Source organism: Artibeus jamaicensis, unplaced genomic scaffold, assembly GCF_021234435.1.
Source record: "Artibeus jamaicensis isolate MK-2021 breed Jamaican fruit bat unplaced genomic scaffold, CSHL_Jam_final contig_519, whole genome shotgun sequence".
NCBI classification, from domain to species: Eukaryota; Metazoa; Chordata; class Mammalia; order Chiroptera; family Phyllostomidae; genus Artibeus; species Artibeus jamaicensis.
In genome coordinates, this window is record NW_026521871.1 from 16,935,015 (window position 1) to 16,962,030 (window position 27,016).

The following is a 27,016-nucleotide window of genomic DNA, read 5'->3' on the forward strand; positions in this document are numbered from 1 at the left end:
ACCCCAACAGAATTCTTGGGAGGATTTAAGCAGCTAAAGTGTGGGGAGGCATTTTGCAAAGTGTCAGATACTGTATAATTGTCAAAGGTCTTTGTTATCCTATGTGCTTAATGGAATTGAGTGAAAACTAAACCCTTGCTTATTACAGCTTGTTAAAGTCTTTATTACAACACCTACTTTTCATCTTAGAATAAAATTTAAATGATATGCTTGTATCACGTATACCAAACATCTCATACATAAATAAATCACATACTGGTTCATACTTTGGATATTGCTGATTATAGTCTTTGAGGACCCCAGGAAATCTGGGGGGCATCTGGGAAAGGACTGGAAGGAAAAGCTGGAAGGAGAAAAAGGGGCTGCAGCCATTGCAAAGACCACTCTTTAGCCTGAGCCTCCTTCCTGAAAGCCCCTCCCAGCAAAGAGGAGAAGAAGCTAAAGGATGTAGAGGGTGACAGTGAAAGATGTGCACTTTCCAGGAGGAGCTGGGAGGGGCCCCGGGGGTGTCATGCTGGCTTCAGGATTTTTGCCATTCCTGCACGTCACTGTACTTAATACCTCCCTGTTGGTTGTCCTCTTTTACTCAACTGAATTTATTTATAAAACACTTTCCCTAGTCTTAATTAAAATAACACTTTAAAACCAGCATCACTTGTCATAAATAAAAGGTAACTGAAAAAGTAAGTTTAAGAAAAACAAAACAGTATCACCAGTTCCAAAGAGATACTGATGCCTGAGGTCTTTTGCAGTTTGTAAAGAGGAAGAGGAGAGAGACATTAGCAACACACTAGTGCCAAACTCAGATTTTCTCCTTGAGGCAACCCAAGATGGAAAGAGACTTGAAAAGATAACTCAATATTTATGGTTCATGTGCAATCAGTGATCCCTCCCTCACTTGGAGGAGCATTGATCCAGTCTGACCATCCACCACACTGTAGAAATGCATCCCTAAAAAACCCAGCCTCTGAGTATGCACCTCCACAGATTAGGAACACACACCTCCCAAGGCAGCCTTCTGTGTGCTAGCCAGCTCTGGGCAGCTCTGGGTACTGGAATGTTCGCAAGACTAAGTTGAAGTCAGCTTCTTCGAAAGTGCTATCTTGGATCTCATTTCTCTCTTTCTGCAGCTGCACCAAATAGGTCTATTTCCTTCATGTATTTGAAGAAAGCATTTTGTTGTAATTTGGATTTTTCAGTTATTCATTCAAACACTTTGATAGAGACATCAAAATTACAACTTAAGTACAGAACAAACATCCTTTAGAACCACCTGAAAGCTGGCTGAATGGAAGTCCTACAACTAGGATTCAAAGAGAAACCACATTGAGACTGGTGTAAGGGGTGGAGACCTGAAACAGGCTGGTCCCAAACCCACATATGGTGGATAATAATCAGTAGGCATATCTCAGCTGCAGAGGTCACCCTGAGGAGTGAGGGGTCACAGCCCCACACCAGGCCCCCTAGCCCAGGGTTCCAGTGCCAGGAAGATAAGTCCCCATAACTTCTGTCTAAAAACCAGCAGGGATTGTGGCTGAGGGAAATGAAGGCTTCTGGAGTCCCAGGCATTCCTTTTAAAGGGCCTGTGCACAGACATACTTGGACTCATTTGCTTTGAGCTTCAGCACTAGGGCAGCAGCTCAAAAGGCACCAGAGACATACAGGGAGAAACTGAGTTGTCTGGCATCAGGGCCAACAGCTGGAGGGGCAGCTTTCCCTCAGACGAAAGTGCTGGCAGAGGCCAATTTTCCTTTCTGAGACCTCCCCCCACCAAACACACACAGAACTGGCAGGCAGGCACCATATCTGGGTCTCCATCAATGGTGATCTCATTTCCATTAGCCATACCCTGGTGATTCCCTGAGACCCCACCACACCTAATTTGTAGGCTTACCCATCCAAGCTGTCTCCAGTGGCTTTTTCTTATGAATGGTCTGTCTTAACTTATGCTTTAGACTTTCCTAAAATCTCTCAAACAAGCAGCATTTAGCCTGAGTGTACCCTGTACCACTCACTAAGTGGCCCTAGGCCTAGCACTAGCAACAGCTGGACTTGCTTCACAGCTTGGCCTTGCCTGGGCCCCTCCAAGCCCAGCACAGGTAGCAGCCATTTGCACTTCACTTTGTAGCTCATGTCAGGTGGCTCAGGGCAGAACACAGGCAGTGGCCAACCTTGGCCTGCAACTTCCAGGAGGCCCCAGACCCAGTATGCCTGGTGGACAGCTTCAGACCACATCAGTGCACTACCCAGACACCTCCACGAGCTACACACTCAAGGGGTAGACTCAGTGAGCACCAGAGCCCTGCTAAAGAAAGTCCTGTTCTGTGGGGTGGGCCCCCACACTGCTGATCCTCCATGGTGATCAGTGGTTGCAGTCAGTTCTTACAGCTGATTGGGCTGGAGGTAAATCCCCTTTCCAGTGATGTGCCAATAGCAATCAAGCCTCAACTACAAGAGGAGGGTGTACATAGCGCACACAGGGAAGAGTGAGCAACTGGAGTGCTCAGCTTACGTAATAAGAGAGGCTATACCACTGAACCCTACAGAACACCTACGACATTAGGCCACTCTACCAAGCCCAGGAGATGTAACAGCTTTACCTAATACATGGAAACACAGGGAGGCTGCTGAAATGAGGAGACAAAGAAACAGGTCCCAAATGAAAGAACAGAACAAATCTCCAAAACAATAACTAAACAAAATGGAGACAAGCTACCTACATGCAGAGTTCAAAACACTAATTACAAGGATGCTCAATGAACTTACTGAAAATCTCAACAGCATAAAAAAGAACATTGAAACCACTAAGAAGAACCAGTCAGAAATGAAGAATATACTGACTGAAATGAAGACTAATTTTCAGAGAATCAACAATAGACTACATGAAGCTGAGAATCAAAACAGCAATTTGGAATATGAGTAAGAAAAAAATGCCCAATCAGAACAGCAGAAAGAAAAAGAAATCCAAAAAATGAAGATAGTGTAAGGAGCCTCTGAGACAAATTCAAACATACCAATGTTCACATCATGGGGGTGTCAGAAGGAAAAGAGAAAGAGCAAGAAATTGAAACCTATTTGAAAAAACAATGACAGAAAACTTCTCTAACCTGATGGAGGAAATAGACATACAAGTTCAGGAAGCACAGAGTCCCAATCAAGATAAACCCAAACAGAGTCACACAAAGACACATCCTAATTAAAATGCCAAAGGTTAAAGACAAAAAGAATCTTAAAAGCAGCAAGAGAAAAGCAGTTAGTTACCTACAAGGGGGCTCCTATAAGACTGTCAGCTGATTTCTCAACAGGAACTTTGCAGGCCAGATGAAAACAAGGACCTACAACCAAGATTATTCTAGCCACTGAATTGACCATTTAGAATTGAAGCTTTCCAGACAAGAACAAGCTAAATAGTTCATCACCACCAAACCAGGATTTCATGAAATGTTATAAGATCTTCTTTAAGAAGAAGATGATGAAGGAAAAAGAGACTAAAAATGAGTAATAAAATGGCAATAATGCATATCTATCAACAATGGAATCTAAAAAACAAAATAAACAAGTAGAACAGAAACAGACTCATAGATACGGAGAACGTTTTGATGGTTGCCAAGTGGGAAGGGGCTTGGGGGAATGGGTGAAAAAAGGTGCAGGGAGTAAGAAATACAAATTGGTCATTACAGAATAGTCATGAGGATGTAAAGTCCAGCATAGAGAATATAGTAAATAATATTCTAGTAACTATGTATGGTGTCAGATGGATACAAAATTTACTGTAATAATCTCTTAGTAAGTTATATAATGTCTAATCACTGGGGTGTACACCTGAAACTAATATTATATTGTATGTCAACTGTAATTGAAAAATAAAAAAATTATTTAAATAATTTTTTAAAGTTAAAAAAACTTTGATAGTATTTCTATTATATGAGAGAGAGAGAGAGAACAAGTGCAAAAATGGTTCTCTTCTAGCAGCTGGCAGACTGAAGTGGGAAAACCAGATCTATGAACTGGAACATTCCTTGAAAATCTACCCTGAGCCCCATAAGAATAACACATGTATTACTGTGGGTCTGGCTGGGATCAGCATCAGGAGCTCCCCGGAAGAGGCAAAACCTGAGCTGGCCCTGGTGGATGAACAGGGGCTAACCAGTAGGAGAGGAGGACACCCCTGATGCCCATGTAAGAACAATGTGGTATGGACTGGTAGATGACTCTCAGGAAACACTAGGCCAGCTCAGAGAGGTGAGAGGACATTCCCAAAGTTGTGCAGCTACAAGCAGTTTTGCATTTTGGAGTCAGATGACCCTAGATTAGAATCTTAGCTCTGCTACTTAATCTAATCTAGTTGTGTCCCTCTGAACAAATTACTCAATGCTTCCAGCTAGAAAGACAGAGATAGTACCTGCTTACAACATTTACCATGAAGGTTAAATGAGACAGTGCATGAAAAAACATCTAGTAGAGCCACTGTCGTGTGGTAATGTGGATGTGGAGGTGTTTGAGAAACCCCACACCCGCACGGCACAGACGCTGAGCGATCGAGAAGGATCTGTGCTGCAGACCATACTGGGATAACAGCAGCTCTAGAAAGCTGTCACTTGTGTGACAGTCATCAGTAGTTTAGTAGTAGCTATGAATAAAGACATGAGCCCCACCTAGAGGGCCTGCTCCATTATCCCCACCTCGTTCTGAGCAAACCTTTTCATCCTGAATACTTTGCACATTTATAGGTTCAATTTACCAGCTACAAAAGTGCTTCTCTGCTTAGTATTCACCTGAAGGGCTAAGTCTAAATTATAGCATCTTTTAGTGAAATGCTACCTCTGTGAAAAAATTCTGTGATGCTTTATCACCCGCAAAAGCACTTTCTTGGCACTCAAATTAGTGGCTCACTGGAATCCTGCCTCCCAACTGCTCTGTAAAGCTGAGAGATGCTCCAAACCTCCTTTGCAGGGAATATTAAGCATTACTCATTAACTAGCAAAGCACCTCCCAACTCTTTCCAAATTCTGACTTCCTTTATTTTAAACATATTTGAATAGAATTCCCTGATGTGCTTTTCTTAAAAAAAAAAAAAAAAAAAAACTGTCCAACTAGCAACAACCAACACTTCTAGAGAGAGCATTTTTATCAGGAATGTCCTGTGGAAGCTGAGTGGTATCGAAGCTGAGGGGTCAGCATAGAAGGGGCTCTGTCACCTCAGCTATAGTGTACTGTTTGCATGCGGACTCCAGAGGGAACCGGCCTTTGTCTAGAACAGATCTTTTCAAACAAGGAGTGATAGTTTGGGGAAATATTAATCGATACTGTGGGTGAGAGAGACTTGTGTGGTCAAATAGCATTCAGAAAGAGGTCAACAGGTTTATTTACTGCAAAACTTCTGAGAGCCTTCCATATCCTAATGTACAGAGTGGGCAGCTGTTCCCGACTTCACTCATTCCCTCCCTCCCTCTTCCAGGCATCTTAAAGTACTGGAGTTTTAGAAAACACTGCTCTGGAAAGAGAAAAAGCCTTATTCCCCCTGTGTGTCCCTCCATACCACACTCCTGCTCAGGAAGGGCTCCCAGCTCCACGCCTTGAAAGGGACAAGCCAAGATCAGGCCTGGCCCAGCTGGGAAAGGGCAGTGGAATATGGATTTTACACTGGAGAGGAGGAGGGGTCAGGGAGGCCAGCACGGCCTGAAAGTGAGTTATAAATAATTTATCATCTAGAAAATCATTACACTTGGTGACTCTTAAACATCAATGGTCACCAGAATACCCTGGAGGACTTGTTATAATACAGGTTGCTGGGCCCCACCCCATCAGGTCTGGGGGGTGGGGCAGGGCAGGTTTTGCACTTCTGACAAGATCCCCATGATGCCAATGATGCTGGTCAGGACCACGTTTTGTGAGATGAAAAAAACGGGGCCCAAAACTCCGCATAAAAAAGCACTCAAAACCCAGAAAAGAGGCTCTTTAAAAAAAACCGAAAACCCCCACTAGTGCTCCAGCCTCTGTGGTCCCAACGCCCCAGTCCGGGAATCCACACTCTGTCCTCCCAGCCACACTGAGCTGGGCTCCAGGTAGAGGAGTGGGTGGCCCTCAGCCCAGATGGACTCACCAATCTCCGGAGGCAGCCAGAAGGTAACTGTCCTTTTCCCTGCCTCCCCACCCCCACCCCAGAGCAACTCTAATGATCACTTGACCTTTATTGACTAATTTACAAACATTTAGTGAGTGTCAACCATATGCCAAACCTGGGCCAACAGTTTCTCTTTCTGCCACTTCAAAGTGTGCAGACCAGTGATCATCAAAAGGGGGACAGACAAGAAAAAAGGCGATTATAAAATGGGACGGCGGCTTTTGCCTCACCCTTGTCCTCAAGTCCTTCCAGTACTCAACTTAGAAATGAGAGACTTCCTTGGTCCCTCTTTTCCCCAATTCTTCCTCTGAAAGATCTCCCAACATCGGTCTGCTGCCACCCAGGCGGTCACTGCCAGCTGCCTGGACAGCAATACTCCCACCCACCTCGCTGGTCTCAGCTCCACTCTTGCCCCCTCCAATCCAGGGTGACCTTTCAAAAACAGAAAAAGGATCGTGCTATTCCCTACTTAGGATGCCTCAGTGACTTCCCACTCTGCCCTCAGAACCATTTTCAGCCCCACTGGCCCCTCTCTGCCTCACATTGTCCCATGGCTATTCCTTCTCATCCCTCAAGTCTCTGCTTAAATGCTACTGCCTCCAGAAGCCTTCCCTGTCTGCCACTCTGGCTCAGTGTGGAGGATTAAAGACGGGTACAAAGCCTTTGACAGTCCTCCAGCTAGAGGAGGGCTTTGTTTCCTGTTTCCCTGATGCTGAGCCAGCGCTGAGAGTGATGCTATGCCCATTCCAGGCCTCGCCTTAAAGAGGACTTCAGCGTCCCCGCTGCTCTCTCAGGGTCCTGAGATACCATGTCTGGAGTCCAGCACCTGACTCAGAACTCGACACCAGACAGAGAGGCTCTGACACCACCTGTAGAAGGAGGCAGCTCAGCCTGGCCAGCCTTCCAGCCATCCCCACCAAAGCAGCAAGTATACATGTGAAGCCATCTTGGGCCTTCCAGTGCAACCCAGCCACCAGCTGAATATCACTAAGTGATCCCAGTTCATGCCACATAAAGCATAAAATCGCCCACCTGAGCCCTGTCCAAATTCCTGACCCTGAATCATGAGACTCTTTAAGTTTGGGGGGAACTGTGGTTACATAAAATAGATAACCAGAACACAGTGTATTATATTTACTTCTATTCTAGCAATCACTTGATGGTACATCATCTTTTTTCTTTTTTTTTTTTAATTGTTTGATTCTTCATTTCTCTTTTCTACTAGATGCTAAATTCCACCGTGGCAGGAACCAAGTCTGTCTTGTTCACCGCTGTAACACAGGGCCTGGCATGTGGCAGGGGCTCAGTAAACATTAGCTGCCTAAGTAAATCAGCAGGTACAGGATAGTATGGGCACACAGATGAAGCACCAGGTCAGACTTAAGATAGCTTTCCAGAGAACATGACATCCAAACCCTGACCTGGAGAGCAAGCAGGTGCAGGGCTCAAAGAGTGGAGTTGTCGGGACTGGGTGCTGGTCCCAACCACACCAACCGCGGGCATGCCCCAAGCCCTGTGCTCCGTCTCCCGGAAGAGAGTATCTAAGAGCAGGGTCTGTGCTTTGTTCATCTTTGTGTTTTCAGCACAGAGAACAGTCCAAGAAAATAAGATGTCCTCATTACCTACATTCCAAATAAATAAATGACTGACATGGCTTCCTGGGGACGGGAGCCGGAGCTGGAATTCAGGAACCCTGAGCTTCCCCGCGCAACAGCTTGCTGCGGGTTCTTTGTAAAATAAGCCACTCGGTTTGTCGGGCACTCAACTGGCTTGAGATAAAACCCCTAGCTCCTCTCTATGTCCCTGGCTTACCATAAGGATTACAAGAGAGCAAAGATGAGAGTGCTTTGAAAAAGGTGTGATTAGAACAGAAATATGTGATGGTAGAAAAGAAATATGTAATGGTACTGTTCTCTCAATATTCAATCTGCCCCAGGTAAACCCTCAGAACCATAGTTTGAGACTTTCTTCGAATCCGAGTGCCACCCAGAATTCAGACCAGGTAAGTCTAGCCCTGGACACAGCACCTCCCGGGCAACTGTACATTTTTTTATTGTCTAGGTGGGTAGGGAGCAGCTGGGCCCACAGCACGAGGAGGAACACTGGACTTAGAGTCAAGAGACCTGTGTTTCCATTATGGACTGAATGTGCGTGCTCCCCAAAAGCCATGTTAAAACAGTGCCCCCAACCTGATGGTATCAGGAGGTCGGGCCTCTGGAGGTAATTAGGATTAGATGACATCATGAGGGTAGAGACCCCACGAATGGGATTAGTGCCCTCATATGAGTCTTCCTCTCGCTGCTCTGCCACATCAGAATGCAAGGAGAATTAGCAGCTTACAAGCTGCAAAATGGCTCTCACCAGAACCTGACTGAGCTGGCACCCTGATCTCAGACTTCTAACCTCCAGAACTGTGAGAAATAGATCTCTGCTTATCAGCCCCGCAGTCTGTGGTGCTCTGTTACAGCAGCGGAATAGACTAAGATGATTCCCATCCCAGTTCTGCCACTAATTTGCTGTGAGGTCTTGAACAAATCAGTTTCTTCTCTGAACCAAATCTCTCAGCCAGAGTGAACTTTACAGACTGAGCAAATCCCCTCCCTCTCTGCCTCCCACTCACTGGCAAACACCCCATCACTGCCCAGCATGAGGCTGACTGCAGTGGGAATAAAATGACAAGACCCTGGACCCTGCCCTTGAGGCCCTAAGAGGTCACCTAGAAGACAGACAGATACTCTTAAATGAAATATCTGTAAGAGAGCAGGACAAGGCTTCTCTGGACAACCAGGATGAAGATCCTGTGGGCTGAGCTCCAAAGAAGAGGCAGCCAAGGGTCAGTGCTGGGGTTAAAGGGCAAGTCCAGACATCCTCTAGCAACTCCTGCTTCCAAAAGCCACTGGGGGCTCTGCCGCCACATTAGCATCGTGCAGAGGGCCCACTCCAGCTGCACTGGCCTGGCCCACTCCCTAATTAGACTTTCATACCGTGTCAAGCAGCCTGCTAGGCCTAACTGCCAGCTGGGGCTCCTGTTCCGTCTGGTGGCTTTGGTTAATGAACCCATGAGGGCTGGCTGAGCTCATTACAGGCAATACCAGGGAACAAGGGACCCCCGCCTTCTCCCTCGCTTCCATGTTCACACTGAGAACAGGAAGGGAGCTGATTCCAAACCAAGAGGAAGGAGGGGGCAGGGGCTGATGCTCCAGCCCAGCCACACAGCCCTGGATGGCTCCAGTGAGAGCTCAGCCCGAGAACCAGATTTCCGAGCGTGTGTCTGCATCTGTGGTTTCAGGGGAATGTTCCGACTCCACGGCTACATCCAGGCCGAGGAGGCAGAACCAGACTGACAGTTCAAGTCTGTCTCCAGTGACTGGTTCACAGGCATGTTCAGTCAACCTGCTTTCTCAGAATTTCACTGTCTTCTTTAAGATGGAGTAGTGATGCATACCTGGCACAAAGCAAGTGCTCAGTTAACACCCTCGATAAATTATTGTTGCTGTTATTATTAAAAGATAGGCAGGAAAAGGCACCAAAACGTGAGCAGTGGTTGCTTCTGAGTGGCAGGACCGTGAGATCTTTTTTGCCCTACTTTTCTGTACTTTCTAAAGTGTATACAATGAGCATTTTACTTTTAGTACTTGAAAAAAAAAGCCCACAAAATTTCTCCAAAACATCTACCAGAAAAAATGAGATGATGTATGTGGAAGGACCCAGACAGTGCCTGGGCGGACATTATGAATGGGAGATTCCTTTTGCAGTGAAAGTTCAAAGAGATGCAGCTGGGTAGGAAAACAAGCATGATATTTGCAACGGAGCAATGAATTTTTGCCCTTTAATAAAGCAATTGCTTATTCCCAAGTGTCAAGAGAAGGAGGCACAAAGCGAGTGTTCCAATGCCGTTGCCCAGGCTGAGAAAGATGTGCAGGGGAGTTTAAAGGAAGCATGCTCCCTGGCCAGAGCGGAATGCAAAATTACAGGGGAAGGTGGAAGCAACCCTTGTGTCCATCGATAGATGACTGAATAAACAAAATGTGGTCTGTACATAAATGGGACATTCTGCCTCCTTTAAAAGGAAATGTGTCACAGGCTACAACATGGATGAACCTCGAGGACACTATGCTAAGTGAAATAAGCCAGTCACAAAAGACAAACACTGTGTGATGCACTTACATGAGGTCCCTAGAGCAGTCAGACTCACAGAGACAGAAGTGGAAGGGTGGGTAGAGGGCGTTAGTGTTTAATGGGTACAGTGCTTCAGTTCAGGAAGATGAAGAAAGCTCTGGGGTCAGATGGTCGGTGCTGCTGGGTGCAGGGCAGTGTGGACGTGTGTTACGTCACTAACCTGTACATTTAAAAATGCTAACATGGTAAATTTTATATTATGTGTATTTTACCACAATTTAAAAATATGTTGAAAGGGAGGAAAGACATTGGACACAGAGGAAAAGGATCGGGCCAGGTGGGTTGAAGCCAAGTCTCTGGTCTCCGGGGTTGAGGGCCATTTACTGGAGAGATGCTCTGACAAAGGGAACAGTTTGGGGAGTGGGGCAGAGGAAAACGTCTGCAGAGTGGTGCTGCCCAGCGCGGGGGAACGCTTTCCGGTGAGGTTGTACCTCCCGCCTCCACTTTTTGAGCATAGAAGGTTTGGTAGCTGGAGGACTCACATGGAATCTCCACATACCTGAGAGGAGGGTGCCTCCAGGAACTCAGCCCTAGGGGTGTGAGAAATTAGCACACAGAGACTTTGTGTATCACAAATAAGTAACAAGGCAGGGCAAGAGCCGCAGCACAGGTCCCCCAGGGGAGCAAGGGAGAGGAATGCTTTGAGCATCAGTTCCATGGAGGAAAAATTCTGAGGTCCTTGTGCTGGAATTCGGAAGTGGGCTGGCTGACCCCAAAATACAAGAGAACTGGATTGGGCCACGATGCCCCAAAGGAGGTGGGGTGTCTCACCTTGACCTAAATGGAGGCTGGCTGGCACAGTAAGATAAGAATGACAACAATTTATTGAGCACTTACTGTCTGAGACAAGCAGCCTTCTCTGGTTACTCATTTATTCCCTACAGTATCTTTATGTGGAGAAACTATTTCTACCTTCACTTTCTGCTAAGGAAGACTGAGGCTTGGAGGTGAAGTGTCCTGCAGACCCAGGGCCTCAGGGGCAGCCATCTCCCTCCACTGAATCCTCGCCTCCTTTCAGCTTTCTAGCCAACCGCCCAGCCACCCCGTCAAACTGCCTCCCACCGCCCAGACCCCTTGCCCCTTCTCACTTGAACTGGTGCTCCCGGGAGCTGCGGATCTTGGAGGAGAACCGCTCGGCCAGCTTCTCCAGGCTGCGAGAGTACTCAAGCTCAATCTCCGCTTTCCGACGGAAAAACTCCTGGAGGTCCTGCAGCAGCTGCAGCCGAGACTCAGATTGTTGCTCCAAGCATTTGAACTGCTCCACCAGCTGCGTGCGGATCTCTGCAGGCACGGAGAGGCAAGGGCGAGGAACAGGAGGTCAGGCTGGTGGTGGAGACGCGGTGGGACCCGCCCAGCTGACCCAGTGCCTCCCCCCCACCCCCCACCACCCAGAGCCTCTACAGTCATTGGCGCAAGGATTCGGCACTTGCCCGTTTTTGCCACATGGTCTGACCCAGTTTCCCAAAGTTGAACCACCGCATTATCTCCACCACAACTTCTGTCATATCCCCGTGCCTCCAGCATTATTTCTTCTGAATCACCTGATAAATTAGCTCACTTTTCTTCCTGAGGTGAACTTATTCTAAATGTACGGTTTTATGTCACTGCAGGAAGAGGGAAAACAGGACCCCTTGACATGCTGAAACATAGAAAATTAACTCAATAAAAACAAAAATTTGTAAAATTCTCTCCAGAGACTGTTGCTAAGCCTAAACTGCTTGCTCTCTCATCAACAAAAGGACAACGGGAACGAGAGAGCAGTGCTGCAGAAAGATGTTGTCCAGAGGGAGAAAGGGCTGAGAGGGGCCGGTTCACTCCTGGGTGTCAGTGCTGTTTAAGGCCGTGCCTGTGCTCCACTCCGAATTATCCTGAGCTCCACGTACAAACAGCTCAGGTGCCGCTAGAGGAATGTAGCCCACACTTAAGGAAACACTGATGGAGCAAACCAGGTCTGTGCAACCAGGGCAAAAGGGCAAAAGGTCAAAAGCTGGGGGTGAGTGGGTGGTGGAGATAAAAATCACAGCCAGCAAATCCCAATAACCCCAGCCAACCTATTATCCGGCCCATTGTGTTGTCACTGCATTAACTCTTTCCCGGCCACCCCACACTCTGCTCGAAAATCAGTCTCCCCACAGCACTCTGCTCACATCAGCGTCCTGCTCAAACCATCCCACGGCTCCCTCTGCCAGAGTGTTAAGTCCAACTGCCTAGCATGGAATTCAAGGCCATCTACCTCCCAGCCCCAAACTCACCCTCTCTGGATTTTCCCCCAATGCACTGTAAGACTATCCAAACCAGTCCTTGAAATGCCTCCTCTCACCTGCATTAGTGGACGCCCTGCCTGAAATGGTGGCTGGCACTACCTCAGCATCCTTTAGAGAAGTGGTCTTCAAAGGGGGCAGCTCTAGGCTGGGGTACAGGAAGACTCCCCACGGGGCAGGCAGACAGGAAGATTTATTAGCTGGAGATCCTGTTTCCATCCCCACTCTCCTGCTCCTCCTGAGAATGTGCCTCAGTCTCGATGGCATGACCCTCTCTTTTCCCAGCTCCCTCTGCATGACAGTGCTTCTGCCTCTTAGCAGAAGAAAGAGCAACTTCTCCCTCATCCAGGATCTAAGATTCAGTGTCCCTAAATGTCAAGATACTTGGGCGCCAAATAGGCGGACAATGGACAATGTTGGTGTTAGCAAATCTTCCTTTAATCTAGGGACCATAAACCCTTGCTACACAAAATGTGATGCATGGACCAACAGCACTGGCATGGCTGGTGGGGTTATTAAAAATGCATAATCTCAGGCTCCCACCTAGACCTTCTGAATCAGAATCTGCATTTTATCAGGATATCCAAGTGGTCTTTATGCACCTAATGAGAAGTGCACCTATCCACCTCATTACGGGAAGTATTTCCCATACTATCTCTGTACGTTCAGCAGTTATTTATCGAATTATAAAATATTGACATTATTTTGATAAGCTGTGTGATAAATCAATCCAAGAGAAATATACGTAGAGTTTTATGTTCAAAGGAAATTTTTTAAACATCCATTTCCATTCATATACATAGTTGGAGTAAGAGGAAGTATGATAGAGTAATCAATACAAAGTTTTTCAAGCATAAAAATATAGTGAGATAAAATTCTGTTAAGGAAGTGGGAGGGAATTATTAGTTCAAGAAGGTAAAGAAAGAAACAACATAAAATTTCTGACTTCTGTAGGTAATTTTTGAAGGATGGTGGTGGGTACCAATGTATGAGGTCTGTCTGGAAAAAGTCCAGCCATTGTTACGGTAACAAGAACAGTTTGTGGGACATCAGTGTAACCTGGCAACCAAGGAGAGAGGACTGGAATGCACATGCATGAACCATGATGACTTCACCGCACTCGTCAGTGGGGGTGGTAGACACTGTTGACTGAGCACATATACTGTGTGGCTATTCCATTCAAAATGAGTGAGAAAGTAGAGCAACAAATCTACATCAAAATTTGCATTAAGCTTGAACATTCCTCCATGGAAACTATTCGGATGATTATGAAGGCCACAGCTATGGGTGACTGGAGATTGGCAGCTTCATCATGTCAATGAGCCAGCTCATGCATTACATCACATGCAGAGTTTTTGGGTGAAATATCAAATCTCCCAGGTGATTCAGCCCCACCCCTTACAGCACAGATTTGGCGCTCTGAGACGTCTGCCTTTCCCAAAACTAAAGTCCCTTTGAAAGGGAAAAGATTTCAGACCACTGGTGAGGTTTAGGAAAATACGATGGGGCACCTGATGGTGACTGGCAGAACTGTGTGAAGTCCCAAGGTGCCTACTTTGAAGAGGAATGAGGTATCACTGTCCTATGTACAATGTTTCTTGTATCTTCTTCAATAAAGGTCTATTTTTTATATTACATGGCTGTATATTATATCAAAATACCTCATATTATGGTATTTATCCTATGACCTGTTAATTGCACTCATGAATACATACCCCAAAGAAATCAATGTTTATGTTAATGAAATATATAGAGAGAAGAACACTCATAGTAGCTTTATAGCCAAATGCTAGACACAACCCAAAGTTTCTATTAAGAATAAATAAGATTTTTTAATGTGAAATATTCATTCAGTGGAATACTATACAACAACAAAAAATGAACTACAGGTACCTGCAGCAACATGCTTGAATCTCAGAGGCAGCATGTTGATTAAAAGAAGCCAGGACAAAGGAAATCATGCAAAACTTGATCATGGTGGTATATATTACGATATGGTGATGCTAGAGGTCAGAGAAATGGTCACCTTTGAAGGGATATTGACTGAGAGGGGGCACAAAGGTGCCTTCTGGAATATTGGACATATACCCCACCTCCAGCTGAGTGGTCGGTACGCCAGTAGAAGTGAATTGAGCTTCATGCTGACAGTCTGTGCATTCTACTGTACATAAGTGATACTTCAGTAAAAAGGCAAAATTAGAAATTGCTATATTAGTTTCCATTTGATACATTCAAAAGAGCATTGTAATTTTATTCTACAAGGTCAGTATTTACAACACAGCAGTCATTATATCCTTTGCAACTACTTAAACTTATAATGGAACAGTTCAGATGTCAAGTTAAAATGTGTGAGGCAAAAGAGACTTTTTTCTCCTGAAGTTCATTTAGAGGGTAGGCAAGCAAAAAAGTCTTAAAACCAAAACCGCTGCTTTAGAGCCCATGTCAGGCACTGCTCCTCCCAGGAAGTCTGGGCTGCTCGGCCCCTGTGACCCTCCTCTGAACTCTCGTGGAACTTACAGTTACTCTCAGATCATTTTGTGCTGCTTTTTAATTCTTTCATGTACGTGTGTCTTATCTGCCTTAGCTCCTCACAGGAAATTTAAGCGCTGAGGGTGGATTCTCCCAACACATATGGGTCATTGGGATACAAACATCTGTCTAGCAAATTACTATTTACCTTTACCAAGCGCTTTTACCCAAGGACATTAAGTGTTGTGATTATGGGAGTCTCTTCCAACACAAACACGCACACACACCCCACACACACATACCATACCTCACACCCACTCACACCCACCACACATACCCACACACACCATACACACATACACACACCTTAAAACACACCCCACACATACTCATATATCCTACACACCATGCACATACATATCACACATACACCATACACACCACACATCACACACATTCACATATACATACCACATCCCCCTCACACATAACACACAACACACACAACACATATCACACAAACACACACAGAATACATAAGGTGTGAATATTGTTATTATCCATTTGTACAGATGAAGAAACCGAGGCTCTGCGTAAGCCAAGATCAGAAACTTGACCAAGGTCAGATTTTGCTCTAGGAACTGTGGCAAATTCTACATGGCCTTCTCTATGACATGACCTACTTGTTGAACTGGATTCAGATGCCATCGTTCCAAGTGCAAGACCTGCCATATCAATACATAATTATAAAAGTGCTTTCCAAATATTTGCCAAATTACTTTTAAACCATCCACTGTTTGAAACGCACAATAATCCCAATAATCGCTAGCACTTCTGGAGCACATCATCGCTTCCAGGCCTGGTGCTGAGCCCTTCAGACGTTTATCTCACACAACCTGTGCAGCATCCCTGTAAGGGGGAGCTGCGAGTGTCCCCCACCTCTTCCCTGCAGATGGAGACGTGGAGGCTCACAGGTAAGTAGCTCTGTCCTTAGCAGCTGGTGTGTGACGACTGACGGAGAAATCGAGCCCAGAGCCTTCAGATGGGAGCAGTGACCCCCCTCCCTGACACCTCACTAGGCTGGGTTTGTGTTATTTAAAAAAAAGCCACAATCTATCTGTATTCAACCTCTTGCATATTTTCTGTAACAAGATGGTGGTCCGAAGAGATAGTATTTATTAGAAATGCTGCAGACACTGCCTCTCTCCACTCCAGGACACAACCAGGAGCCAATGTTCTCATATTTTAGAGGAAAAGCTCATAAATCACACTGTGATGACAGGAGCTGATTTGGAAGGAGCAGAGAAACCTCCCCCAATTCACACAACCAGCTGGAGCCTTCAAGGCTGGGTCATGCCTGGAACCTCTAGCAGCTTGACTGTCTCAGACTCAAGTCTCTCTAACGGGAAGGGGCCCTGGCAGGAGCACCAGCGCAGCCTGCCCGTGCCCGGGGACCCGGAGGGGATTCGATGACCCATCTCTTTATTGCTAACCCCCCTGCAAGTTGCTCCTCCTTGGGGCAGGCACAGATTTGGCTTCTCTCCTTGCAAATTACAAAAGGGGTGAAAAAATAAAATAAAACAGAACTGCTCCCAAGGCACAGACTTCATTTAGCAGACGTTTCCCCCAGGGGGGCAGTTGCACACAACACTGGGTGTGGAAAAATAAAAAGGGGTGGGGCAGGGAGGAGGAAGGTCTTGGAAAGTGGAGAAAGGCTTTGATCTCAGAACCTTAGAGCTGAAGATGACCTTCCTGATGGCCTGGTGCAGACTCCTGGGTAACAGACAGAGGCATGAGGCCCAGAGAAGGGCAGAACTAATTCTGCAGCCCAGGTCTCCTGAAGCACAGCTCTCCCCATGTCAGTCTCCTGATAAAATTCTCCACGGCTCCCCACTGTCTATAGAACCAAGGCCAAACTCCTCTGGCATTCAAAGCTCGAGAATCTATAGCCTGCGTGTCCACCCTTCACAGTGCTCCTCTTACTCTCCAAGCAACAGTCTCACCAAAGACCACTGTGCCTGTGTCATCCTGCCACTCGTGGCAATACCTAGGGCGACCCACATCACAGGAGAACGAGTTTCCACACTCTCCTACCCCTCTCACAGCCACACTCCCACGGGCAGAGGGCACAGGAAGATCCAAGGTAATTAGGAATTGTATTTTTTAATTAATGGACTGCTTGTAGAGCAGTTTTAGGTTTACAGAAATATTAACCAGAATGTACAGAGTTCCCAAACATCCCAAACACTGTAGAGCAGTTTTAGGTTTACAGAATTATTAACCAGAATGTACAGAGTTCCCAAACACCCCTTCTCTGTCTCTTGCACATTTCCGCATTATTAACATCTTGCATTGGTGCGGCGTGGTTATCACAACTGCTGAACAATATGGGTACATATTAATGACAGAAGCCTGCAGTTTGCATTAGAGGGCCCTCTCTGTGTCCGGCATCCTAGGGTTTAAACAAATCCATGACATGACTGCAGCACTGTGGTGTCACACGGTGTGTTTCTGCTGCCCTGAAACGCCAGTGCACCCCTGTTCGCCCTTCCCTTCCTCCTCCCTCCAAGCCCTGGCACCTACTCATCTTCTACCACCTCCGTGAGCTTGCCTTTTTCAGAACATGGTACAGCTGGAGTCATACAGTATATAGTCTTTTTAGGCTGGCTTCTTTTAATTAGGAATGAGCATTTAATGTTCCTCCATGTCTTTTTATGGCTTGATAGCTCATTTCTGTTCATGCTGAATAATATTCCATTGTCTGGACTAATGTTCAGTGTATCCATTCACCTATTGAAAGACATGTTGGTTGCTTCCAATTTTTGGCAATTTTGAATATTTTGTGCAAGATTTTGTGCGAGTTTTTGTATGGACTGAAGCTTTCAATTCATTTGGATAAATATCTTTTTTTTAATTAATATACTTAAGAGAAGTTTTAGGTTTACGGGAAAAAAAGAATTTTCTGTTTAGATAGGAAGTACGGGGAATTTTTTTAATTAGTACAAAACTCAAAAGGTAAAAAGGGGTATTAAAGAGAATAGCCTCTCTTCTACCCTTGACCGCCAACCACTGGGTCCACAGATGCAAGGAAACCAAATCACCAGGTTCATGTGCATCCTCCCAGAAATAATGGCACACTTCAAGTATATCACTTCTCTTTTATGTGTATTATAGCATACCATTCACAGCGTTCTATACCTTACCTTTCAAGACTACATCCGGGAGATTAGTCCACATCTTTTTATAAAGAACTTCCTCATTCCTTTTGACAGCATCATAGCATTCCACTGTAAAACCTTTTAACCAGTCCTCTTTTCTGAATTTTTAAAAAAATGATCTCTCACTATCATCAACAACTCTGGAATGAGTAACCACACACAAGCTTCGTTTTGCACGAGTGCAGGTTCATCCCCTGTGTGAAGTAGAAGTGCCTGCCATCGAAAAGCCTTAGAACTTTGTGACTGCTGAAGTGCCCGCTTCTGAAATGGTGCCATTTGATTCCCACCAGAAACTTATGAAAGGGTCATAGGGACTTACTTAAAAAATCTATGGGGATTGTCTTCCAAATAACCTTGAAGTGGGGGGCTGGAGAGTAGTAGGATTATAGGTAACACAAGATCGGCCTTCATTGTTGAAATGTAATTGTAGTGATGGATATGGGGAGGAGGCTTGCTATACTATTCTGTCTACTTTTGTAAGGTTTGAAATTTTCCATAATAAAAAAGAGAAAAAAGAAAGGCAGACAAAGCCAGAAACCTGATACAAAGCCTGCAGCCCTGGTTAACAGGTCTGACCGGTTAGGAATGCCAATGACTTGTCCCCAGAGGCCTCTGTCCCAAGCCGGCAGACGGTTAGAAAGAGAGGCCAGAGCGTGACCCTAAAAGCAGTCTCAAATACAGTTTCCCAGGCCCCACGCAATTCTAATTCTCAGACTCTGTTCTGAGAACAAGGTAACTTTTCTGACATCTCTTGAGATGGCAAGGCCCTACCTTCACAGTCCATATTTATCCCCAAAATCAGGATCACATGAGCATTTGGCCCCTCTGCTCCACAGAGGCAGCTGGTACAACCTCCCCACCATAGAATTCCAGGCGCTGCCAAGGAGAATGAACCGTATGGCAGGTTACAGCTGACAGGGCCTCATCACATCTATGCACAGTCATGCCTGATTATCACCACATCCAATGAAGCTGGTACTATTATCATTCCTACTTTATAGACGAAACCATTGAGACTCAAGGAGCCACAGTGACTTGCCCAGGATCACTCGGAAAGTGGCAGAGCCAGGGCTCAAACCTGTAGTAAGGTGCAGGCAGGAACCAAGATCATCCAGTGTCCACGTCAAGATGCTGTTCCTGGGGGACCCAATGCCTCCCCTTCCAGGAATCAAGTCCTGCTCTACCTCCTAACTCCACCCTGCACTCCACCAGTCATCTTGGTCCCATTCTCACTGGTCCTGGTTGTCATCATATCTATCCCAGTACATCCTGGCCTTGACTTCAAGCCCTCCTATGGTGGAGAGAAACATCGGCTTGGTGACACAATGTAGCAGGCTCTGGGTTTACCTGCCCGGGGGTGGGGGGTTCAAATCCTGGCCCTGACACATGTTCAGCCAGGCAAGTTTGTTTCCTCATTTCCCTGGCATTAAATTTCCTCTGTAAAAGGGAGAGAGGATAGTAATCTATCTCATATCATTGTGAGGGTGATAAGTGGTCATTTGAGAAAGCTCTCAGTACAGTGCTACATCTATTTTAATACTGCACCATCCGACACAGTAGCCACAAGCCTTGTGTGGCTATTTAAATTTGATTAAGTCTCACTTGCCACATTTCAAGCGCTCGAAAGCACATATGGCTAGTGGCTACTGTATTAAATAGCACAGAATATTTCCATCACTGCAGAAACTTATATTGGACAGCACAGTATTAGAGGCTTAATACATTAGCTATAATTATCATTTATTCTTATTGTTTTTTGTGGCCATTTTTCCTCAAATGGAAAACAAGGTCCTGAGAGTCAGGGGTGACACCCACATTTTATGACTAAGAACTTGTGCACAACCCCTCCAACAAAAGCAGCAAGATGGGGTCTGTGAGGCCCTTGGAACAGCAAAGGAATGGAGACTCTCATTGCCACCAGTCCAACACCCACCTCCCTGAAGGGGAGGGAAGTTGTGTGGCAGAGCAGACAGACCCGCAGAGCCTGGACTCCAGCTGCTGACATAGGTGAACTATTGTCTTGCCAGGGGAAGGTTTGGGTGGGCAAGTCATTTTCTCTGAGCTGTTTTCTCATCTGTAACAGGCAGCTAACTGCTCATCCTGCAGGGTTGCTGCAAGGCTCAGACTACTAATAATGTGTGCAATGTGCCAGGCACCTGGGAAACCCTCAGCAAATGGCTTTCACAGAGTGGTGGCACATGCTCATAGGCTCTGGGGATGCCCAGCCTGGACTCCCAACCCAGGTTTTCTCTACTTTGGAGAAGTCACTTCAGCTCTCTAAGTCTGTTTTTTCATCTATAATATGGGGAATAATACCTTCCTGGTGGGTTTGTCAGAAGAGAGACGGCATGCATATGGAGCACCTGGCATGATGCCTGGCACAGAGTAGATAAGCGGTAAACAGCAGGAGTGAGCCATCGCTGCCACTGTAGCCACACCGAGTGAGCACGGAGCATGCTGGGTGTGTCCCAGACCCATCTCTTGCCCTCAGTCCACAACCTCACAAGGATGGTTGAATTACTTGCAACCATTTCTACCCCGACCCCTTGAGCTGGGTCCCCTCCTCCTTGCCCCCTCTTCCTGCAAGCCTCGGCCCATGTTCCATTTCTTCTCTGGGCCCTACACAAAAGGCTATGCATCCCCTCCCTACTCCCAGCCTCCAATGCATGAAGAGACTGCTGGGGACCCTGTGCCCTGAGGGCTCCCGGACTCCACGCCTCTTGCCTTTCAGGAGGGCACCAGCTGCCAGGCCAGACACAGCTGCCACCACCATTTCCCAGGCAACCCAGCAACCACTGTCTATCCAGCTATGCCAGCCACTGTCTCTGCTGCCTCCACGCTGAGTGGAGCCAGCCTGGTATCTGGGGGCAAGCTGCTCTGTACATCTTCTCCGCACATGCCCGCAGTTCCTAGAACCTTATATTATCTCCCTCATTAGGCCAAGGACCCGTACCAATGGCATCAGTCTGTCCTTTATTAATCTTGACCAAGCCTTCATTGCTTCTGACCTCAGAGGACTGTGGGGAGGGGGTAGTTATTACACCATTTTACAGACAGGGAAATTGAGGCCCATGATAAAAGAAAGGACCTGCTTGAATCACAAGATTCCAATTTCGACTGGTCTGACCCTGACAGGCACTTCCCTGGTCTAGCTCTGAACCTAGGGACCAGAGGCAATAAGCCCTAGCAGGGGACTTTAAAAATGGGCAGCTGGATGATGCAATGCCAAGAACTCAAACTGATAAGTTCAGAGCCTGGCCTTGAAGCTTGTTAGCTGGGTGATATTCAGCAAGTCAATAACCTCCCTGGGCCTTGGGTTTCTCAGCTGCAAAATGGAAGGAATAAAAGCAGACAATTATGGCACTGAGTGCTTCCGCAAATCGTCCCCTTGTTAAGCAAAGCAGAGAATATTAGCTACAGCCTTAAGAGAGCTACACTGTCATCCCATTTTGCAGAGGAGGACGCTGAGGTAGAGAGGTGAAGTGACTTGCCTAATTTCACCTAAACATTAAGAAGTCTTTGGGCTCCAAATCTTGTTCCTCTTGCCAGGAATGGGTCCTGTGCACCTGCCACATATACCATACCGAGGTAACCAAGTTTTTACAGTCAGTCTTCAGCCGTCTTGTAATTACTCAGAGTAGCAAGGACCAGGCTTAGCACAGATAACCAAAGCACGTCAATTCCTGACACTTCCTGAAACAAATTCCATCTGTTTCCAACTTTCTTGTGGGTGGGGAGACACATATGCTGGGAAGAAGCTGGGTGAAATGATTGCATTTCCCCCTCCACTTCTCACCACCGCTCCCTCCCCCCAAAAGGAAGCACAGTATACAGGCTAGTGTTTTGAAAAAATAAGAGTTATTTAATAATGATAATGTTGATGCTATCTGTCAACCAGGAAAATCTTTCTCTAATAAGAGAAGACGATATGATTCCAAACACACCAGGGAATTAACAGTGGATACACATTTGTGGCTGAAGAGATGGGAGACAGGCGAGTCCCACTTTCCACCCAGTTCCAAAAGCAGAGACCCAGCTCCGCAGCCCCCCGAGTACCCAAGTTGGACTGCTGAACCAGTTCCCCTGAGCAGAAAGAGGAAAGCAGACTGGGTTGGGGAGAGGGTTTCCCCACAGCACCTGTGCCATGCCCTTGTCATAGCCACTCCCTCTCACACAGAAGTCAGAAGTTCCCTCCCTGCATTCCTGATGTCTGGTGAAACGCAAAGAAGGGTCAGAACAAGGCCACACCTCCTCCTATCAGAAGCTCTGAGCTAAAATGGGCTGTGATCAATTTCGACACAATATTAATATTCACAGCTTTGCGCCCAATGGTCCCTGAAGGATCAGATGCATTTAAATGGGAAGAGATCAGGATTCATTAATGCTGAATTTCCAGCTGCGTCCTCTGATGAGAGTGCTCCTTTTTATGTTTTCAAGCCTGCCATGCTCCTAGAACTAAAATAGAAGTCAGAGAACTAGGACCAGCCTGGAAATACCTAAGGCAGGGGTGTCAAACTCATTTTCGCCAGGCCTCACTGTTGTCTTCAAAGAGCTGAATGACGTTTTAGGACTGTATAAATGTAACTACTCCTTACCAGTTAAGCAAGAGCTCAGCGCTGTTGCCAGGTAGAAACAAGGTGCCGGGCCGGATAAAACAATGTGGAGGGCTGGATTCAGCCTGCGGGCCTTGTGTTCACCACCTGTAATCTAAGTGCTTCTCAAACTTTAGAGCCATTTTCACAATGTGTCCTCTCTAAAACCATCTGTTCTATATTAATTTAATATATTTCTTTAAATCACCTTGCTTTTTACATCAGATGATTCATAGTATTGCTGTAGATGAAAAAAACTGAATCACCATTAATGGAGAGTAACTAAAAATAAATACAATGAACACAAAATAATGTTATTAAATTCTACCTAGATTTCGTAGCCTGAAATCTGCTTTCTATTCAATAAAAGGAGTTTGGCAAGTATTATAGAGAGTGTTTAAGGTATGCTAGAACCTAAAAGCGACTTTCTCCTTAAGGTAATCAGAAGGGTTGAAGGAGAGTTAAAGAGGAGATAACTGTCTGTTTCTGTGAGTTTTGTCTCTGTGAACCACCTAAAGTCACCCTACACATGTACCAACAGTGGTGCTCTGTCCCTCAGGAAACGGTGGTTGGTCCAACCCCTTAATTCAGAAAGGGAACACTGAGGAACAGAGCGCCTCACCCTGGTACCGCGACCTGGGTCTCCTGGCTGCTTGGCCAGTGCTCAGCTACTCTGACTGCAGTTATTTATCTTCAAGTCCTTTCTGCCCTGTTATGACGACAGGTAGCTAGCACAGTGCCAGCGCCCGCTGCCAAGTTGGTTCCTCACGAATATTTTTAAATGAATCAGTTAACCCGTAAATTGAAATGATGTATGTGATAGGGTGAAAGATGACTCCCAAAAGATATTCAGCTTCGAATCCTCAAAGCCTGTGAATGTTACCTGGACTGACAGGAAAGAACTGTGCAGATGTAATAAAGTTAAAGGTCTTGAGATGAGGAATTATCCTGCACTACCCAGGTGGATCCTAGGTGCAACCACTAGTGTCCTTGTAGGAGAGGGAAAGGAGATCAGCACAGATGGGAGAGGAGGAGGCGTTGTGACCAGAGAGCCAGAGACTGATGATATGGCCACAAGCCAGAGAATGCTGACAGCCACCAGAATCTGGAATAGGCAACAAATGAATTCTCCCCTAATGTCTCTGGGCGGAGCAAGTGAGACACTATCTACTGCTTAATTTTAGCCCAGTGAACCTGACTTCAGACTTCCAACTTCTAGAACGTGCGGGAATTAATGTATATTATTTTAAGCTACCAGGTATGTGGCCATTTATTACAGCAGCCATAGAAAACTAATGCAATGTGCACTTTGAAAGTTCTAATGAATTATAGAATATGATTTAAGCAGTGAATGATATAGAAAGTCAGATGACCAAAGGTGGGAAGGACCAGCGGTGCTGAAGAGTTGGTCGAGGCCTCATGAAGCAGGATTTGGGGGGGTCCGGACCATCAGAGGGAAGGAGCAGGGCATTATATTGATATCACATGTGCTATAAGCACTTACTGCCAGCCTACTGGATCTGTCTTAGAGGGCAGGAGGAGCCGAGATGGAAATGTGATACAACAGGATCCCTCCCCACGGGGAACTCCCAATGCACTGGGAAGACAGGTATATCTAGGTGAAAAACAAATTAGCAATATGAGATGAAATAATTCACAATCAGAGGCATACACGAAAATATATGTTCAAGGACACTTATCACAATATCATTTACAAAAGTGAAAAATTGCACACAACATAACTGGCATATCCATACAACAAACTCCTATGAAGTTTTAAAGTCATGTAAAATAGTAAACATCCTTGGAAAAATACCCATAATATATAGTCAAATGACAAAAGTGAATTACAAAAATAGGATGGATGGTTTAGTCCTCCCAAAATATAAATATAGCTATTTATACACAGAGAAAAAAACTGAAGAATATACACCAAAATATTCATCATGGTTATCTCCAGGTAGTGGGATTGAAGATGATTCATTTCTTTATTAAATATTTACCAAGCAGGGCTTGGTAAGCCAGGGCTTGGCAAACTTTTTTGTAAGGGACTAGATAGCAAATATTTTAGGCTTTGCAGGCCATACAGTCTCTGTTGCAACTACTCAGTTTTGCCCTCATAGCACAAAAGTAGCCACAAGACAGTATGGCAATGAATGCACATGGCTGTGTTTCAATAAAACTTTACAAAAACAGGCAATGGGACAGATTTGGCCATATGTTGCCAACTCCTGTACTAATCACTGTCTTTTCTATATTTTTCAAATCTTCTACATAATAGGCATTACTTCTCTAATATGGAGAGAGGCAAGAAAAAATTTAAATGCTCAGAATCAGTGACCCTGGCAAGCCCACGGTTGGGTCATAGTAAGCTAACATCTCCTATAAGCTTGACAACCTCACATAACCCTGGGTGTTAGACAGGTAGCAAAAATGTGATTAGAGATGTGGTATAGGACAATACAGAGAACACAAATCTGATCAAATACATTCAAATTCACTCTTTAATGTTAATGCTATATCTGCTAAACAAAAGCAATATGTAAACCTCAAGTTTATGAGTCTAGAAAACCCTCCCAGCAAATGTCACTTTAGCTAGTGCCAGTCCTGCTGGACTCACACCCAGGGCAGGGAGGCCCCCCCGCCCCCAACAGCTGTCCTCACCTTGACCCCATTAATTCATGCTGCAATGACCACCCCGGCAAAAGCTGCTCATGTTTATTGAGAAGGTGCCTCTGGCCATGTGTGCATTCACCTGACATTAATAGGAGACAGGATGAATTTCCCTGACCTTCTGATGAGCATGCCACATGGAAGAATATCCAAGGCCACAGTGAAGCCCCAATAGTTTATGCACATTGCAACTACTGCTCAGAAAGCTTGCCACAGGATGCAAACGCACTACACCAGGCAGAGTGATTTATGTTCCTGAAAATCATGTGAGTTATTGCTCATTACCTCATCCTAGGAACTTGGCAAATTTTTGCCAATTGATTTTTGGAAAGGAGAGAGGGAGAAACAAAGAGGGTCTGATTTCAGGTGTATTGTGTGTATGTGTGTAAATTTTCAAAAAGATCAGTGAGTGGGGCCTAATTATTTGAGGGGCTTCCTTTTTACATACACGTCAAGCAAGTTATTATAATTACATTATCAATTCTTATCAATAGGTGAACCAGCAAGAGAAACTTCGGAGACCCTCCATGTCTTTGAGGATAGGTGAAGTACATACAGCAAGACATGCAAAAGGGAATTCAGAGAAGTGCCTTCTCAAATGCTGAGTCTAGCAAACTTTTAGGGAAAGCCTTGGAAAAAAATAAAAAATTAATATAGTTGCCTAATGGCTTAATAGCAGGTTATAAGCCTGAGCACCAATAATGTTCACACTATAGTGTGGTGACTCTATATCACACTCAAACATGGACAAAAACATAAGTTCTGGGTCAGTTCCAGCTCTGCCTCAAGGCATCAGCCTCCTCCATAAACTGGGAATAATGACACCTACCTAGGAATGTGGTAAAATCAAATTAGGAAATATATATATGAAAGAGTTCTATAAAGAGTAAAAAGTTTTACAAACAGGTGTGACTCTTCATCATGGTATAATTATTATCAGCTTATAGGAGTCCAAAGCCATTGCTTACATATCCGCTGACTACGATATTGACATGAGATTAACCAAAGAGGGGAGGGTTGCAGCTCCCTTAGCAGACCCAGCCTGTCTCCCAGTGTGGTAGCAAATTTCAGTGCTCAGGCTGGGATCCAATAGTTCATGCCTGGGCTCAGAGTGTGCACTTACTACCTCAGTATAAATCTATTTGTCCTTTTAATGTGATGTGGAACTCTCTGCCAAGCTCATATTTCATGTCTTGAGTCTTATTACCAAAGGTAAAAAAAACACCTCATGTTTATTATCTTACCATTGGTAGCATAGTGTAGTGATTTTTTTTTCTGTGCCCTGCTTGGGAAATGATATCCATTATAATATATAATGTTATCTGTCCATAAGAAGTCCAGCCATTGTTAATATAACAGGAATGGTTTGCACAACAACAGTGTAACCTGGCAGCCAAGGAGAGTGGACTGGAATGCGCACATGTGTGAACAATGACAACTTCACTGTACTAGTCAGTGGGGGCAGTAGATGCTATCGAGTGAGGATGTGTTACTGTGTGG

General features: G+C 45.5%; 1 protein-coding gene across 6 annotated transcripts in view; it reads right to left on the reverse strand.

Moving 5' to 3' along the window:
- The window catches only part of SRGAP3 (SLIT-ROBO Rho GTPase activating protein 3), a 246,116-nt gene that overhangs the window by 112,964 nt on the left and 106,136 nt on the right, over positions 1 to 27,016 (reverse strand). For all 6 annotated transcript variants that reach the window (XR_008392305.1, XM_037134659.2, XM_037134658.2 and 3 more), the window contains exon 2: positions 11,392 to 11,584. Coding sequence is in view for 5 of the 6 variants with exons in the window: in XM_037134659.2 (XP_036990554.2) it covers positions 11,392 to 11,584 (193 nt within the window). In the remaining variant the exon portion in view is untranslated. The remainder of the gene's footprint in view (positions 1 to 11,391; positions 11,585 to 27,016) is intronic.